General features: G+C 34.6%; 1 protein-coding gene across 8 annotated transcripts in view; it reads right to left on the bottom strand.

The window, feature by feature from the left end:
* DIAPH2 (diaphanous related formin 2) overlaps positions 1 to 18,322 on the bottom strand; it is a 971,442-nt gene that overhangs the window by 718,411 nt on the left and 234,709 nt on the right. For all 8 annotated transcript variants that reach the window (XM_027053564.2, XM_053201433.1, XM_053201431.1 and 5 more), the window contains 2 exons: positions 8,210 to 8,346; positions 6,135 to 6,243 (listed from right to left, as the gene is read on the bottom strand). In XM_027053564.2, the coding sequence (XP_026909365.1) occupies positions 6,135 to 6,243; positions 8,210 to 8,346 (246 nt within the window). The remainder of the gene's footprint in view (positions 1 to 6,134; positions 6,244 to 8,209; positions 8,347 to 18,322) is intronic.

Raw genomic sequence — 18,322 nt, 5'->3', positions numbered from 1 at the left:
GCACAGAACTCAATGCTGGGCTCAAACTCACTAACTGCAATATCATGACGTAGCCAAAGTCGGACACTTAACAGACAGACGCACCTGGCGCCCCTGTTCTTATTATTAATTACCAAACAATATAGAGACTTTATATAATTCACCATTTAATGCCTTCCTCATAAAAACCATTCAACATAAGTGTTACTATTATTCTTAATTCCCAGATGATGAAGCTGAGGTTCAAAGCAGGTAACTTATACAAGGTCAGACAGCAAGGAGAAAACTCATGATTCTAAACCATATCACTTTATTTCAAATACAGAATAATTTCCAGCACATTCAAATGCCTCATTAACTCCATTCATAGATTTACACAAAAAAAGATTTTAAGGATGAGTAATATAATAAAATTTAACTATTGCATCATTTAATATACTGGAAATATCTAGCTTTGAAACTATTAATTAGAAAGCATACAATTATTTTAATAATATATTGTCTAGTATATAAAGTGCTTATCATGTAAGTCAATTATACCTCAATTTTAAAGAAAACAAAACAATGTGGTTATCAAAATGCATAATAGATTACAAACAAAAAAAAAGAGGAAAGGTAGAAAACAGTTCCCAGAATGTGTTATATTCCACTATATATGTGTATATGTGTATATATGTATATGTGTGTATACATATATATACATCCTGAACAATGAAGTATGGGTAGCATCCCATCATCCAAAATAATGGTCTCCACTTTCCTTTACTTCCTGCCACGCCACTCCCTATTCAGCATACATTTGCATACAGATACAAACACATACACACACACACACATACACACACACAGGCTAGAAATAGGCTATTCAATATGGGGCCACCAGTCACAATTTAAATTTAGTTTAGTTACAATTCAATAACATTTAAAATTCAGATGCTCAGTCACACTAGCAACGGTTCAAGTGTTCAAAAGCCATATGTGTCTACTGGCTACCACACTGGACGGCATGAATGAAGGACAATGCAGAAACTTTGACTAGATAGCATTGCACTAGAGGCTTTAAGGAAAAAGTCTTCTGCCTAATATCTAAAACCTAAGCTCCAAAGAAGTACAAAACTCATTCCCAAATAATGATAGTTTCAGAATTGTTATGTTGAACTTCCAAGCGTATAAATCTTTAAGATCATGATTGAACTATATTGTCTGCTTATAAGGCAAAATCAATCTGCTTTAAAAAAATCCAACCCCAGAGATGCAAAATAAAGAATATGTGATTTTAAAGTGGAGAGACTGCCTAAAAATGCCAAATACTCTGTTCTGATGTGTTCCTTTAAAGATAAAGAAACTGAAAACCTAGAAATACTAGATGATTCGCCCAAGATCATGCAGCTAATAAAAAGCCATGAAGACTGAACTAGAACTCATGTCTCATGACTGTTTGGGATTCTTTGTACAACACTACAATGCACAAATCTGGCATTGCTGAATAGCATTTTTCCTTACACTGGGAAGAAAAGCAAGTACCCTTGAACTGAATATCACAAAGTCCATTTTTCCAGATTCTTTCTGTTGCTTAGTTTCTTTATAATAGGTCTAAGTTTCAAAATGGTCTGCCATATCTGTTTTAAATATAGCTTCCACAAGAATTAAAATTTAAACGTCACAGTAAATCAGCACATTTTGTCCATTATTAATAAATATGGTAGGATAGGACCAAAATTCTGATTCTTAACCACTAAAACAGTTTCTTTATTTGTACTTCAGGGGTCTCCTTTTCTACGTGATAAATATGCTGCCAAATAAATGCATGAATATGTATAGATAAAAACCACCAACTCTGCATGTGATAAAGATACAATAATTTGTACCATGTATAATTATATGCTAAACTGAATTACTATCAGTTTTTCTATCACATTAGGATTATTCCTTTACTATAATAGTATATTTTCTTTCTACAATAATGGTCTACATCCTTTAGTCACAAGATGCTATTGTCTTCATCCTGCGGTATAGGATGTGATACAGAGTGTGAAATACCACAAAAGAGATTATAAACTTTGTAAAGGCAAGTTCTGCATTCATTTAGGATTTTCTGTTTAACCTCTAATTGCCCTCAATACAATGATTAAAATATAATGGGTGAATGGTAATGAGATATCTCAAAATTTAATAGCATGAGACACAGCAACGCAAAAAAAAATTGTATTCCATTTCTTACCAAAGTGGTAGAGAGGGGAACTATTTTAACATGAAATATCCTCACAAAATTATTGGAAAAATGCTACAAACTTTTATTTAACTTACCAGGTCTGAAAACTATACAAGCATCTATCTCTCTGTTTGATCACAATTCAAAGAGCTATGGAGTACAATAATTGCCAACTCTAGGGCATTCTCAGACAGATTATCCATATTGCCACTAGCTGTGACAAAGTGTGCTTTTAAAATTTTATTGACACGGTCACAACTTGACCTTATTAAGTACTTTGTTGACATTAACAAGGTCTTTCTTTATCTTACCCCAGCAGGAGTTAGGAAAAAAGATGGTTTAAGTCAAATAAGTACAAAACAAGAAAGATACAAATGTACAGAGCAAGTTAATTAAATCAGGAAATGGAGAAAAAGTCCAGGCAGATGAAGCCATGTACAAAGGTATGGAGGTAGAAGGAAAAAAACAGCATAAAATGTTCAGGATTCTGAGCACACTATGACTGGACCAAAACATATAAGTAGAATAGTGGTGAAGTATAAGTAGAAGAGTGGTGAAATATGAGGCTACAGATATGATGATGTATTTTGATGATGATGATGATGATGAAGTATTTTGTGTATACTAAGACTACATTTTAATCCTAGAGGTTACGGGAAGATCTTGTTGGATTGAGCAGTGATATGACAAGAACTGTACTTCAAAACTATAACTCTGTGGAAGATGATTTAAAAGGGGTTGGAATAAAAGGTAGAAGATATTTAAGAGTCCAGAAAAATGGCAAAATGGTGAGATGTGACAATGCACTGAAATACACAAATGGCAGCAGAGGTGGAGGGGAAGGGATACCAATGAAGGAAAGAACAACACTAAGGAAGTAGAGTTGGTAGGATTTGGTGACTGAAGGAATGCTGAATGGAGAAGAATAGATTCAAAGATGACTATAATGTTTCTGGTTTATACTACCCAGTGGATAATGCAGTAAATAACCTGTTTTAAAATCCCCCCAAAAAAGAGAAAAATGTACACAATTGTTATTTAAAAATATAATTAGTGCTGTATTTTAACAGAATTACTTCCTGCGACTATAATAACATTTTGAGAAGTCTCAGGGTACTACAGAAATAGAAAATGTAATTCTATTACATTTAAAATACAGCACTAATTATAATTTTTAAACAATAAGTTTGAACTTTTGTGTTTCATTCTGTATTCTGAAAATATTTTTGAAATTTTAGATGAAATTTTTTTCATTGACATGAAATAGTTCAAATAAAAAAAAACCCAATTCACAATTTGTGTAAGAGTGATAGACTTTGCATATAACAAATTACTAATTTTTGTAGCTCATCAAACTAGGAAATTTCAGGGGCACCTGGATGGCTCAGTTGGTTAAGTGTCTGACTCTTGATTTCCACTCAGGTCATGATTTCATGGTTTGTTAAGTTTGAGCCCTGTGTCAGGCTCCGCACTGACAGCATGGAGCCTGCTTAGGATTCTCTCTTTCCCTCTCTCTGCCCCTACCTTGTTCATGCTCTCTCTCTCAAAATAAATTTTAAAAACTTAAAAAATATTTTTAAAAGGAAGAAAATGCATTATACAAATGATTCATCACAAAGACCTGGCTTCAAATTATATCTCCACACTTCAATAGCTGTGTGATTTTGAGTGACTGATTTGAGTAAGTAATGAAGACATTGAATGTATCTAAAACACTTACTTCTCCTATACCTACATTGTGGGACAAGTACAAACTCCTATATATGACTGAATGCCAGTGATATTTAGTTAGGTAAGCCCAACTAAAGAAACAAGAACAAAGATTTCAAGAAGTCATCTAAAACGTACAGTTTTCAGGGGAACCTAAGAGGCTTATTTGGTTGAGCATCCAACTCTTGAATTTGGCTCAGGTCATGATCTCACGGTCATGAAATGGAGCCCCACGTTGGGCTCCATGCTGAGCATGAAGCCTACTTAAGATTCACCCTCTCTCTCCCTCTCCCCTACTTGCTGTGTCTCTAAAAGAAAAAAGTACAGTTTTCAAATCTTTCAAATCTTTTCAAATATTTCAGTAGAGATATTAAAAATTTTGAGAGAGGGGCGCCTGGGTGGCTCAGTAGGTTAAGCGTCCTCCTTCGCCTCAGGTCATGATCTCGCGGTTCATGAGTTCCAGCCCTGCATCAGGCTCCGTGCTCACAGCTTGGAGCCTGGAGCTTGCTTTGGATTCTGTGTCTCCCTCTCTCTCTGCTTCTCCCCTGCTTGCATTCTGTCTCTGTCTCTGTCTCTCTCAAAAATAAATAAACATTTAAAAAAAAAACTTAAAAAAAAGTGACAGAATTTTTATATAATGTACAGTATATAAGTATATATATTATATAATAAGTATATTATAATATATAATAAGTATATTTTAAAAAGGAAAGCAGAATGAAATATCCCAATTATTTAAAATGTAATACATTGGACATAAAAGGCACACCATAAAAGTTTACCTAAAATGATAATCATAGTTAGAGAAAAAACAACTAACAAAGATCCTTAAATATTTAAAGAGAGATTATAGTTTTGTAACACTACAGTATTCTCTTTGGACAAGCCAATTCATCTATCTGCTGTAGTTTCAAACCCTGGCAAAAAAAAAAAGATACTAATAATTTATAGCACAATAAAAAATAAAAAAAAGATAAAATAAATTGTTTTACATTAGATAAGAAATTTTAACATTTAAACACTCCCTACTAAATAATTTGATAAAATTAAATGTGTAACCATCTTCTCTTTGTTGAATGATACTACAGTAGTTTAAAAATTAATTCAGAAAAAGATCGCCATGGTGCATTAAATGGTAAACAGTGTCTAAAAGAAAGAGATGAGCATCAAAGACCAAAAACCCTGATGTCAAATTCTAAGTCTGCCACTTACAAGCTGTATCAGCATAGATAAGTTATCTAGTCTCAATAAGCCTATTCATCTCATAAACAAAATGGACATGATAATAAGGCCTACACAGCTCAGTTGTTATGAGACTTAAATCAGATAATTTATGTAAATTAAAATTATTAGTCCATGATCTCACACAATAAATATGGTCAATAAATATGACTTCTCATCACTCAAGAACAAAGTTATCTTTCATAAAATGGGTCTATTCCTGAAACCATCTAAGAAAAAATAGTGAGTTTTGTCATTTTCTAAATAAGACATTTAGTCTCGGTATATACAAGGCTATCAGATAGACCCTGACCAAAGAGTTATAATTCACCTCCCCCCCTCAACATTCTGGTGAATCAGATATCTGAATGTTGTGTGAATGACATAAAGAGAGATATGCTAAGTTTTCCTAAATTTCTACAATAAGCCCACAGACTTCATTAACTTATGTTAGGATAATAGCATTGTCTGAATTGTTGCCCTATTATACTTGATTATTGCTAAAGCTTTAATTTCAATGGTTTATTTTATTTTTTAATGTTTATTTATTTTGAGAGAGAGAGAGAGAGAGAGAGAGAGCAGGAAAAAGGCAGAGAGAGGAAGAGAGAGAAAATCCCAAGCAGGCTCTGCACTGCCAGCACAGAGCCTGATGCAGGGCTCAAACCCACGAACCGAGAGATCACAACCTGAGCTGAAACCAAGAGTCAGATGCTTAAACAACTGGGCCACACAAGTACCCCAATGGTTTATTTTCTTATTTACTAACTTTCTTCCAAATATTAATGATAATCATACTCACCATATTATAATAACTTGAAGTAGTTTCCTAATTTTAAACAAATTGTTACTCTCACAGACAAAATTTCTAGCTTTTATAAATGACCAAGCAACAGGAAGAATTTAATTTTTATGTTCCATTCTATTTAAATACTAGAAAGAATGGAGTTGGCATCATACAAAATGAGTACTTCAAATATAACCCCAGAAGCCGTTGAAGACAAAATGAACTCACCTGTAATTGCAAAGCTTCGTGATTTTCTAATCCTTCCACAATAGGTGAAAATCGTTCCCTATTATTTCTTTCTGCTGCTGTAGTTATTGCCCCTAAAAGTTTATCAAGACTACACACACACACACACACACACAGAAAAAAAAATAGAAATGAGAAATCCATCTTATACATACATTATGATATGGGTTATCTTTCAGTCTTCCCTAATTCCTTTCTAGCACTTGATGTTTATAAAGACCACCACAATTTAAGAGTTGTGTTCCTTCCTATCCACATATTTCTACAAGTCAAATATTGATAGTTTTAAATAATTTCGGGCCATCAAAATGAAAATTCAATTAAAAACTTTAGGAAAATAAATTTTCTAGGTTATAATTTTTAAAAGATCCTTAGTTGATAAACAGTGAAATTTAAAATTTCAGGTTTTGATATTTCATGCGTCAACATGATTATTAATAATCATTTAAGTATAATATGGCATATACAATATTAAAATCTTATAATAAAGTGCTGGAAAGAGCAAATACATTTAAAAGAATTGAAAACATCAACAATCTTTGAAAATGGGAACAAGAAACAAAAACTAAAAGAGAAAAGCTAGGTAACTAGAAAAGCATCTATAATTACCTAGCGCAAAAGAATTATTTACTGGAAGAAAATTATTGGAAACTATCACTATACAGTGTCTGAATCAAATTAACCTCCCTGGAGTATACTATGCTTATTGAACTATAGTTATAATTATAAAACATATACCAGAATAGGTTATATTATAGGAATTAAATACTGAAAACCCAATTGACAAGAAAAACATTGTTTACTCATATATAAACGGATTTTTCCATGAAACCTAAGGATACCTTACTTTTGTATATGTAATTTCATTCTTTGCTCTGAGATAAGGCTTAATGCTCTATGATAATATGATAATATTTTTGGTTAGTGTTTGTCTTTGGTTTCTAAGTACACTAAGCAGCATTAAGCAAGATCTCATTTTATTCTAACATGTATGAAAAAGCCAATGTATTACAATAGTCTTAAGTCTTTTCATGGCCCTGTTCTGATTCAAACAGAAATTATTACTGTCACATGAAATGTTCAGAAGAAATATTTTAGTTCATGTCCGTAAGAGGATACTTTATCCTTTATCACAATGGTTCCTTACTAACTGGGCTTGTTAATGACATCAAATCTGAAATTTTTCTTCTCAGTCAATATTATTTCCATAGGAAGGTATGATCTAATGTACATTCAGCAATGACTTGTTAAAATTAACACATACATGCTCTCTGAATAATTACAATCTTTTTTGTTCTTTCTGTTTAACAGGTTTACTTCACTCTATGCATAACTACTTCATCTTTTCATTTATCATAGGCAAATAAAGTAAAATACCACTTTAAATAAAATCATAGTACAAAATAAAAGCATCTGGTCAATTCGGTGGGTTAAGGAAGTCAAATTTTTTGATAGGCACATGTAGAGGATATTTGTGTATGTGTGTGTATGTATTTAGCCATATTTGCTCTCTGATTTTTCCCCACTTTTATAATGATTGCTTTACCTTCAGCTAGATAAAATTCTATTTATTCAATATGAATCCAACTTTGAAGAATTTCCCACTAGAATTCTATTTAAAATCTCTGTCAAAAAATTTTAGGGGTGCCTGGGTGGCTCAGTCGGTTGGGCGGCCTACTTCGGCTCAGGTCATGATCTCGCGGTCTGTGAGTTCGAGCCCTGCATCGAGCTCTGTGCTGACAGCTCGGAGCCTGGAGCCTGTAGCCTGTTTCAGATTCTGTGTCTCCTTCTCTCTCTGCCCCTCCCCCGTTCATGCTCTGTCTCTCTCTGTCTCAAAAATAAATAAACGTTAAAAAAGTTTTTAAAAAAAGTTTTTTTTAATCCTGTATGTAAAAATAGATATGGTAAATTGCCAGTAAATTATTTTCTACAATTTAATTTTTTAAATTGTAATCTAAAGTAATTTTCATGCAAGTAATCTAAAGAAAATCACAAAATATGGGCTTCCTCAAGTACTATTTTCCATGCACTTAATATAGTAATACAGCAATACTTACATGTTCTCTTCTCCAACAATGCAAATAGCAGAAAGTATTTTTACTATTTCAGTCATCATGTTGGGTTGTTTGGGATCAATTGCTCTTGCCAATAGCAAAAGACTCCTTTCATCTCCTAGAATCCTTTGCAATCCAAACTAAAGAAAAAGCAAAAATAAAAACAATAACCCTCATTCAAAATGCCTATGTAATGCATGTTTAATTTAAAAAACAACTTACAGTGTGCCTGGGTGGCTCAGTCAGTTAAGTCTCTGGCTCTTGGTTTCAGCTCAGGTCAAAATAGCATGTATATAAAGCCCCACGTCAGGCTCTGCCCTAGAACACTGACAGTGCGGTGCCTGTTTATTTATTTATTTTGAGAGAGAGAGAGAGCATGAGTGGGCTAGGGGGAGGGACAGAAAGAGGGAAAAAGAGAATCCCATGAATAGACACTTCTCCAAGGAAGACATCCAGGTGGCCAACCGACACATGAAAAAAATGTTCAACATCACTCATTATAGGGAAATACAAATCAAAACCACAATGAGATACCACCTTACACCTGTCAGAATAGCTAACATTAACAACTCAGGCAACAACAGATGTTGGCGAGGATGCGGAGAAAGAGGATCTCTTTTGCATTGCTGGTGGGAATGCAAGCTGGTGCAGCCACTCTGGAAAACATTATGGAGGTTCCTCAAAAAACTAAAAATAGAACTACCCTATGACCCAGCAATTGCACTACTAGGCATTTATCCACGGGATACAGGTGTGCTGTTTCGAAGGGACACATGCACCCCCATGTTTATAGCAGCACTATCAACAATAGCCAAAGTATGGAAAGAGCCCAAATGCCCATCGATGGATGAATGGATAAAGAAGAAGTGGTATATATATACAATGGAGTATTACTCGGCAATCAAAAAGAATGAAATCTTGCCATTTGCAACTATGTGGATGGAACTGGAGGGTATTATGCTAAGTGAAATTAGTCAGAGAAAGACAAAAATCATATGACTTCACTCATATGAGGACTTTAAGACACAAAACAGATGAACTTAAGGGAAGGGAAACAAAAATAATATAAAAACAGGGAGGGGGACAAAACAGAGGAGACTTATAAATATGGAGAACAAACTGAGGGTTACTGGAGGGGTTGTGGGAGGGGGGATGGGCTAAATGGGTAAGGGGCATTAAGGAATCTACTCCTGAAATCATTGTTGCACTATATGCTAACTAATTTGGATGCAAATTTTAAAAAATAAAACATAAAATACAATAAAATAAAATAAAATAAAATAAAATAAAATACAACTCATATTGGTCTTCTAAAAACCTGTATCTCCACAATAAGGTTCTATTTAATTACATGAATGTTTTTCAAATGTAGTTGCTTGTCTATGTATTTTTTTTAATTTGAAATGACTGCATCTTGGGAGTTTTTGCCCCTTGATCAGATATGATTTCCCTTAGCTTGCCTAAAGAATCTATAAAGATTTGGGAGAAATACCTGAATAATAAGTATTTCCTCAACAAAGAAAAACATGTAAAGTACTTACTGATATAATTTTATAAAGTAACTCTACTTGTGTCATTGGATCTCTCTGGAGATATCTAGAATTCATGGTTACATTCTCTAATTTGTATAGAAAATAAAATTAAACAAAAGGGGTAAAATGTTGGAAAGTTCTTTTTGTCTACTATATGCTGGTCAAAGAAGCAATAAACCTCTTCCATACCATCTTCTATCTTCCCCCTTTCAGGAAGCTGTGCTACATTACAAAAGCTATGAACCCAAGGAAATGGTGACTAGGTTTTGGTAAGTGTCACAGTGAACTAGGCAGAGAAGACACCATTTTCACTAATTTTCTAGGCTTGGATATGAACACACAAGTGTGTATTATAAGTATGAACAGAAAAAGAAATGTTTTAAAAGGTTAAAATTGAAATCTTGCCATTTACAACAATGTGGACAGAACTGGAGGGTATTAGGCTAAGTGAAATAAATCAGTCAGAGAAAGACAGGTATCATATGACTTCACTCAGATGTGGAATTTGAGAAACTCAACAGATAAACATAGGTGAAGGGAAGGAAAAATAAGATAAAAACAGAGGGAGAGGCAAACCATAAGAGACTTTTAAATACAGAGAACAAACTGAGGGTTGCTGGAGGGGGGTGTAGTGGGGGAGTGAGTTAAATGGGTGAGGGGCATTAAGAAGTACACTTTTAAGGATGAGAACTGGGTATATGTAAGAGATGAATCACTGGGTTCTACTCCCAAAGCAAAGACTACACTGTATGTTAAATAACTTGAAAATAAATTAACAAAAAAATAAATAAATAAAAATAAAGTAATACTAAAAAAAAGTAGATAGACAATGAGAAGTTGCTGGAGGGAAAAAAGAGAACTCATAATTAAAACCTATGTGCACACATTTGGCTAAACAGTTAAAATTGTCAGAATAAATGGGAGCAGGTATATAGATAACCCCAATGGGTTCACTGTTTTACCTTGAATTTTTTATATTAACTTTGGATTTAGTGTTTTGTTTTTTTTAAGCTATGCTGGGATTGATAACACAGAACACTAAAAATAATAAAGTTATATTATAAAACAAAAAAGAAAAAAAGGCTAAAATTGGTTTTCACTCTATTTAGAAGGTATTTTCTTTGATCTTTGTCCCACAAAGTATTTCTCAGATTTCTTATGAAATGTTTGTTTCTCATTAGTTTAACAGTGGAATCCTACATTTCATTAGATCAAAATTGTCATTTCAAACTAACTTTTAGTTAAGTACCAAACATATGAATATTTTCATAATTCCTAATTTAACTTCCAAAAGAATTTGGGGGAAAAAGGGGAATATAGCTAAAGCTCTTAAATGTAACTTTACCAGGGGTCATTATAAATAAGAACATACACAGAGACAAGACAGAAAAAAAAAATGGAAGAGACAAGATGAAAAAGAAGCAAAAAAAGAAAAAAACCCAAAACCAGAATGGACAAATATGTATAAAGGTGGCCAGTAGGTACTAAATAGCAAGAAAAATACATGAAAAACATAGTGTAAAACTAAGAGAATGGTGTTTACTATGCAATTACCAAACTCAAAATAATAGCTTTAAAAATCAAATAGACTGAGGGAAGGAGTTAACTTGGTGAAATAGTAGGAGGACCTTATGCTTGCCTTATACCTTGAACACAGCTAGATATTATCAAATCATTCTGGGGGCACCTGGGTGGCTCAGTTAAGCCTCCAACTTCAGCTCAGGTCATGATCTCATGGTTTGTGAGTTTGAGCCCTGGGTCGGACTCTGTGCTGACAGCTCCAAGCCTGGAGCCTGCTTCTGATTCTGTATCTCCCTCTCTCTCTTCTCCTCCCCTAGGCACACTCTATCTCTCTCTCTCTCTCTCAAAAATAAATAAACTTAAAAAAAAAACATTCTGAACACCCAGGAATTCAATCTGAAGACTGAGAGAACAAACTGCACAACTACAGGGAGAAAAGAGGCCACAACATGGAAGGTAAGAAATGCAGTGATATGATCTGGGGGGAAAAAGAATCATGGGACTACAGAGGAAAGGGAGTCCTAATCCTGGGGTGGGAGGGGGGAGGAAGAGGGAGAGGAAGGGAGAGAAAGAGAGAGATAAAGCAGCACAGCAGCACGCAGGGCACTGCACAAGAAAAACCCTTGGGGCAGCCTCTCCCAAATGCCCTCCAAGAAGGGGAACTGTCCCTTCCATGTGATTCAGGGGATTCTCAGAGCATAGTGTCTGCTCTTGGGCCTCTGCCTTCCCATTGAGCTGCCCCATTTATTAGCATATGGGCAGAAAAACATGCTGAGGAGAGGTAACCTGGATGTCAGTTTTTTTGCTGTGCTTTACCATGAACTCCAAGCTACTACACATTTCGTGCGGCTACTTTTCTCGGAAAAACTGCAACCAGCCACAGTGCAGCAAGACCCTCCCCCAGAGATAGCATGGGTCCTTGTCGCACTGGGTCACTAAAATTTGTGGAGCCGTGAATGCCAGCCACGCATCTGAGATAAAAGGAGCGCTGCACCACCACTGGGTCGGCAGACAGTGCAGATACAGGGTGAAGTCAGGGACATGACAGAAGCCTTGGACACAAGAGGGGAGACTGTCTGCTCTTTTGTGAGGGTCAGAACAGTAAGGGATGTAAATGCCCCTCTCAATGGAAGACAGTGGGCCCACACAATTCTTCACCCCTCCAATAGCACCAATGAACTTCAGAGAGCAGCACAGCACACACAGTGGAGGCTTGAGACACTCAAACCAATCTGTGTCCCCCTGCATTCTGCAGGTGCATTTTTTAATAGGGCAAGTGTGACTGACAGCCAGAGCAGCAGCAGACCTCTTTTCAAAAGATCAGCACAACCCACCCACCCCCGCCACACACACACACACACACACACACACACACACACACACACACAGCAGGTGTACTGATCCTAGGGTGCTGCAAAGATTCAGCTCTAGTAAAAATAGGACTAGGAACAGGATTTCCTAACGCACAAAGGACAGAGACAAGTATAAATGCAAAGACAGAGTAATTCATCCCAATAGAAAGAAAAAGAGGTCACAGCCAAGGAACTAATCAAAATTGATAAAGTAATGGGAATGAACTAGAATTTAAAACAACAATCATAAGGATACTAGCTGGGCTTGAGAAAAGCATAGAAGACATCAGAGACCTTTACCAAAGAGATACAAGACCTAAAAACTAGTAAGGTTGAAATAAAAAATGCTATAACTGAAATGCAAAACTGACTGATGTACTGAACAGATGATGGAAGAAGTAGAGGAACAAATAAGTGATTAGAAGATTAAATTATGGAAAATAATGAAGCTGAAAAGGGGGAAAGAAAAATATTGGACCACGAATGTAGACATAGGGAACTCAGCAACACTATTAAGTGTAATAACATTTGTATCATAGGAGTCACAGAAGAAGAGAGGGGAAAAGAGGCAGAAGGTTGACTTGAGCAAATTATAGCTGAAAACCTCCCTAATCTCGGTGAGAAAAGACATGCAAATTACAGAGGCACAGAGAATTCCCATCAAAATCAACAAAAGCCAGTCAACACCAAGATATACCATAGTAAAAATTTCAAAATAAAGAGATAAGAAACGAATGCTGAAAGAGACAAGGGAAAATAAAGCCCTAAACCACAAGGGAAGATAAATAAGGTTCCTGACAGTTCTCCCCACAGAAACCTATCAGGCCAGAAGGGAGTGGCATGATATATTCAACATGCTAAAGTGGAAAAATATCCAGGCAGGAATACTTTGTACAACAAGGCTGTCAATCAGAATAGGAGGGCTAAAGAGTGTCCCAAAGAAACAAAAACTAAAGGAGTATCTGATCACTAAACCAACCTGTAAGAAATATTAAAGGAGAATCTTTGAGTGGGAAAGAAAGACCAAAAGCAACAAAGACTGTCCAAAGACAGGAACAGAGAAAATCTCTAGAAACACTGGCTTTACAAGTAATACAATGGCACTATATTCATATCTATCAATAAACACTCTCAAAGTAAATTGTTTAATTACTCCAAGCAAAAGACATAGGGCATCAGAATCGATAAAAAGAAAAAAAAAAAAAAAGACAAGACTCATCTATCTGGCGACTACAAGGGACACATTTTAGACCTAAAGACAGCTGCAGATTAAAAGTGAGGGGATGGAGAACCATTTGTCATTCTAATGGACATCAAAAGAAAGCCAAAGTATCCATAGTTATACAAGACAAACTAGATTTTAAACCAAAGACTGTAAGAAGAGATAAAGAAGGGCAATATATCATGATAAAACAGCCTATCCAATAAAAAGATCTAACAATTGTAAATATTTATGCTCCCAACATACCACCCACATATATAAAACAATTAATAACAAACACAAAGAAACTCATTGATAATAATACATTAATAGTAGGGTATTTAACACTCACAACAATGGACAGATCCACTAAGCAGAAAATCAACATGGAAACAATAGCTTTGAATGACAAACTGGACCAGATGGACTTAACAGACATATTCGGAACATTTCATCATAGAGCAGCAGAATACACATTTTTAACGAGTGCACATGGAACATTCTGCAGAATAGTTCACACACTGGGTCATAAATCAGGCCTCAACAAGTACAAAAAGATTGAGATCATGCCATGCATATTTTGTGATCATAACACTATAAAACTTAAAGTCAACCACAAGAAAAATTTGGAAAGACCACAAATACATGGAAGTTAAAGAACATCCTACTAATGAATGAATGGGTTAACCAGGAAATTAAAGAAGTTATATATATACATATATATATATATATATGTATACATGTATATATACATATATATATGTATACATGTATATATACATATATGTATATATGTGTGTGTATATATATATGTGTGTGTATATATATGTGTATATATATATATATATAAAGAGAGAGAGAGAGAGAAAACGAGTGAAAATAAAAACACTATGGTCCAAAACTTTTGGGATGCAGCAAAGCACTCATAAGAGGGAAGTATAGCAATACAGGCCTATATTAAGAAGCCAGAAAGGTCTCAAATATACAACCTAACATTAAATCTAAAAGAGCTAGAAAAGGAAAATAAAATAAAGCCTAAAGCCAGCAAAAGAAAGGAAATAACATATTAGAGCAGAAATAAGTGATATAGAAACAACAACAACAAAAAATCAGTGGAACATATCAATGAAACCAGGAGCTGGTTCTTTGAAAAAATTAACAAAATTGATAAACCCTTAGCCATACTTATCAAAAAAAAAAACAAAGGACCCAAATAAAATAATAAATGAAAGAGGAGATATCACAACAAACACCACAGAAATACAAACAATTATAAGAGAATATTATAAAAATTATATGCCAACAAATTGGGCAATCTGGAAGAAATGGATGAATTCCTAGATACATTTAATCACAAAATCTGAAACAGAAAGAAATAGAAAATTTGAACAGACCAGTAACCAGTAAAGAAATTGAATCAGTAATCAAAAATCTCCCAACAAACAAACGTTCAGGGCCAGGTAGCTTCAAAGTGGAATTCTACCAGATATTGAAAGAAGAGTTAATGCCTACTCTAAAATTGTCACAAAAAATAGAAATGGAGGGAAAATTTCCAAGGTCATTCTATGAGGGCAGCATTACCTTGATTCCAAAAGCAGACAAACACCACTAAAAATGAAAATTACAGGTCAAATATCCCTGAGGAACTTAGATAAAAAATTCTCAACAAGATACCAGCAATTCAAATCCAACAATATATTAAGGAATTATTCACCATGATCAAGCGGGATTTATTCCTGGGCTGCAGGGGTAGTTCCATATTTGCAAATCAATGAAAGTGATAAAACACATTAATAAAAGAAAGGATACAAACTATATGATCCTCTCAATAGATGTAAATAAAGCATTTGACAAAGTACAGCATCCATTCTTCATAAAAAACCTCAACAAAGTCGGAATAGAGTGAATATACCTCAACATCATAAAGGCCATATACAAAAGACCCGTGTCTAATATCTACTGAGAACTTTTTCTCTAAGGTCCAGAACAAGACAGGGATGTCCACTCTCATCATTGTTATTTGACATAGTACTGTAAGTCCTAGCCTCAGCAATCAGAAAACAAAAGGAAGTAAATGAATCCAATTCAGCAAGGAAGATGTCAAAATTTCACTATTTACAGACCACATGATACTCTATGTAGAACACCTGAAAGACTCCATCAAAAAATTTCTAGAACTGATAAACAAATTCAGGATAGTCGAAGGATATAAAATCAACATAGAGAAATCTGTTGCATTTCTATACACCAATAATCAAGAGGCAGAAAGAGAAATCAAGGAACCAATCTCATTTATAACTGCACCAAAAACCGTAAGATACGTAGGAATAAACCTAACCAAAGAAGTAAAAAGAAAAAATTGTACTCTGAAAACTATAAAACACCTACATTATGAAAGAACTTGAAGATGACAAAAGAAATAGAAAGCTATATATGAAGCTATTATAAAGTTATTGTCATCAAGAGAGTATGATACTGACACAAAAACAGACACATAGATCAGTGGAACAGAATAGAAAAGCCAGAAATGGACCTACAACTATATGGTCAACTAATCTTTGACAAAGAAGGAAAGAATAACCAATGGAATAAAGTCTCTTCAACAAATGGTTTCGGGAAAACTGGACAGCAACATGCAGAATAATGAAACTACACTACTTTCTTATACCATATACAAAAATAAATTCAAAATGGATTAAATACCTAAATGTGAGACAGGAAACCACCAAAATCCTAGAGGAGAACACAGGCAGCAACCTTTTTGACCTCACTCAGAGCAAATTCTTACTAGATATATCTCCAGATGCAAAGGAAACAAAAGCAAAAATAAAATATTGGGGCTTCATCAAGATAAAAAGCTTCTATACAGTAAAGGAAACCATCAAAACAATAAATAAATAAAAGGCAGCCTACAGAATGGGAGAAGATATCTGCAAATGACATATCCGACAAAAGGTTAGTATCCAAAATCTATAAAGTACTTATCAAACTCAACACCCAAAAAACAAGTAATCCTGTGAAAAATGGGCAGAAGATATGAATAGATACTTGTCCAAAGAAGACACCAAGATGGTTGACAGAAAAGATGTTCCACATCTCTCATCATCAGGGAGATACAAATCAAAACCATGATGAGATACCACCTCACACCTCCTAGAATGTCTAAGATTAACAACACAAGAAACAACAGGTGTTGGTGAGAATGCAGAGAAAGGGGAACCCTCTTGCACTGCTGGTGGGAATGCAAACTTGGTGCAACAACTCTGGAAAACAGTATGGAGGTTCCTCAAAAATTTTAAACTTAGAATTACCCTAAAATCCAGCAATTGAAATATGAGGTATTTACCCAAAGGATACAAAAACGTTGATTTGAAGGGGGGCATGCACCCCCAATGTCTATAGCAGCACTATCAACAATAGTCAAATTACGGAAAGAGCCTAAATGTCCATCGACTGATGAATGGATAAAGAAGAGATGTTATATATATATACAATGGAAGATTACTCAGCCATCAAAAAGAATGAAATATTACCATTTGCAATGACATGGATAGAGCTAGAGTGCATTATGCTAAGCAAAATCAGTCAGAGAAAGATAAATACCATATGATTTCACTCATATGGAACTTAAGAAACAAACCAGATGAACATATGGGAGGGGGGAAAAGAGAGAGCAAAACAAACCATGAGAAACTCTTAAAGATAGAGAATAAACTGAGGGTTGATGGAGGGAGGTGGGTGGCAATGAGCTAGGTGAGTCATGGGTAATGTTGAGGGCCCTTGCTATGATGAGGACTAGGTGCTGAGCACTAGGTGTAAGTGATGAATCACTGAATTCTACTCCTGAAACTAATATTGCACTGTATGTTAACCTACTAGAATTTAAATAAAAATGTGAGGAAAAAAGAAATCATCACTCTAAACTTAAGAGCAATATGACAGCAATGGAAGCTAAGAGGTAATGGGTTACTTTTTTATCCTATTATGGTCCTATCATTACATGTTTTGTATAAAGGAAAAGAGTTGTTGAAGAAAGCTATCTAAACTTCTTGGGTCCAACAAATGTGAAATTTAAGTCATTTCAGATGCAAGTGTCATGCTTTGACTATGATAATTTATTCCACATGGAGTGGATATAACATATACATATATTTTTATTTTGAATATGTACTTTACACCTATTGTTTCACATGCCTATAATTTAAAAGATCCACCATTTATTCATTTCCTAAGCATTTATATGCAAGTTATTAAAATGTCCTAACTAAAACTTGACGTTAGTTTAGAATAATCTAGGTCAAGCCATCATGTTTTTTAAAACTGCCAAACTCCTTAAGTAATAAGTAATTATGTTTTGACATAACAACTAATGCCTTGTGGGAAAAGGCTCTACAGGAAATCTCACTACTATGAATTTATCTAGTTGCTACCCTGATTACAGTTATTTAGTATCCTGGGAATCTGTGAGAGTTGAAAATGCGAGTCAATAAGAATTTAAAACTAAGGGTTC

The sequence above is a fragment of the Acinonyx jubatus genome, chromosome X, assembly GCF_027475565.1.
Source record: "Acinonyx jubatus isolate Ajub_Pintada_27869175 chromosome X, VMU_Ajub_asm_v1.0, whole genome shotgun sequence".
In the NCBI taxonomy this organism is placed as follows: Eukaryota; Metazoa; Chordata; class Mammalia; order Carnivora; family Felidae; genus Acinonyx; species Acinonyx jubatus.
The sequence above is the reverse complement of the archived record's forward strand: the minus strand, read 5'-3'. Positions and strand labels throughout refer to the sequence as shown.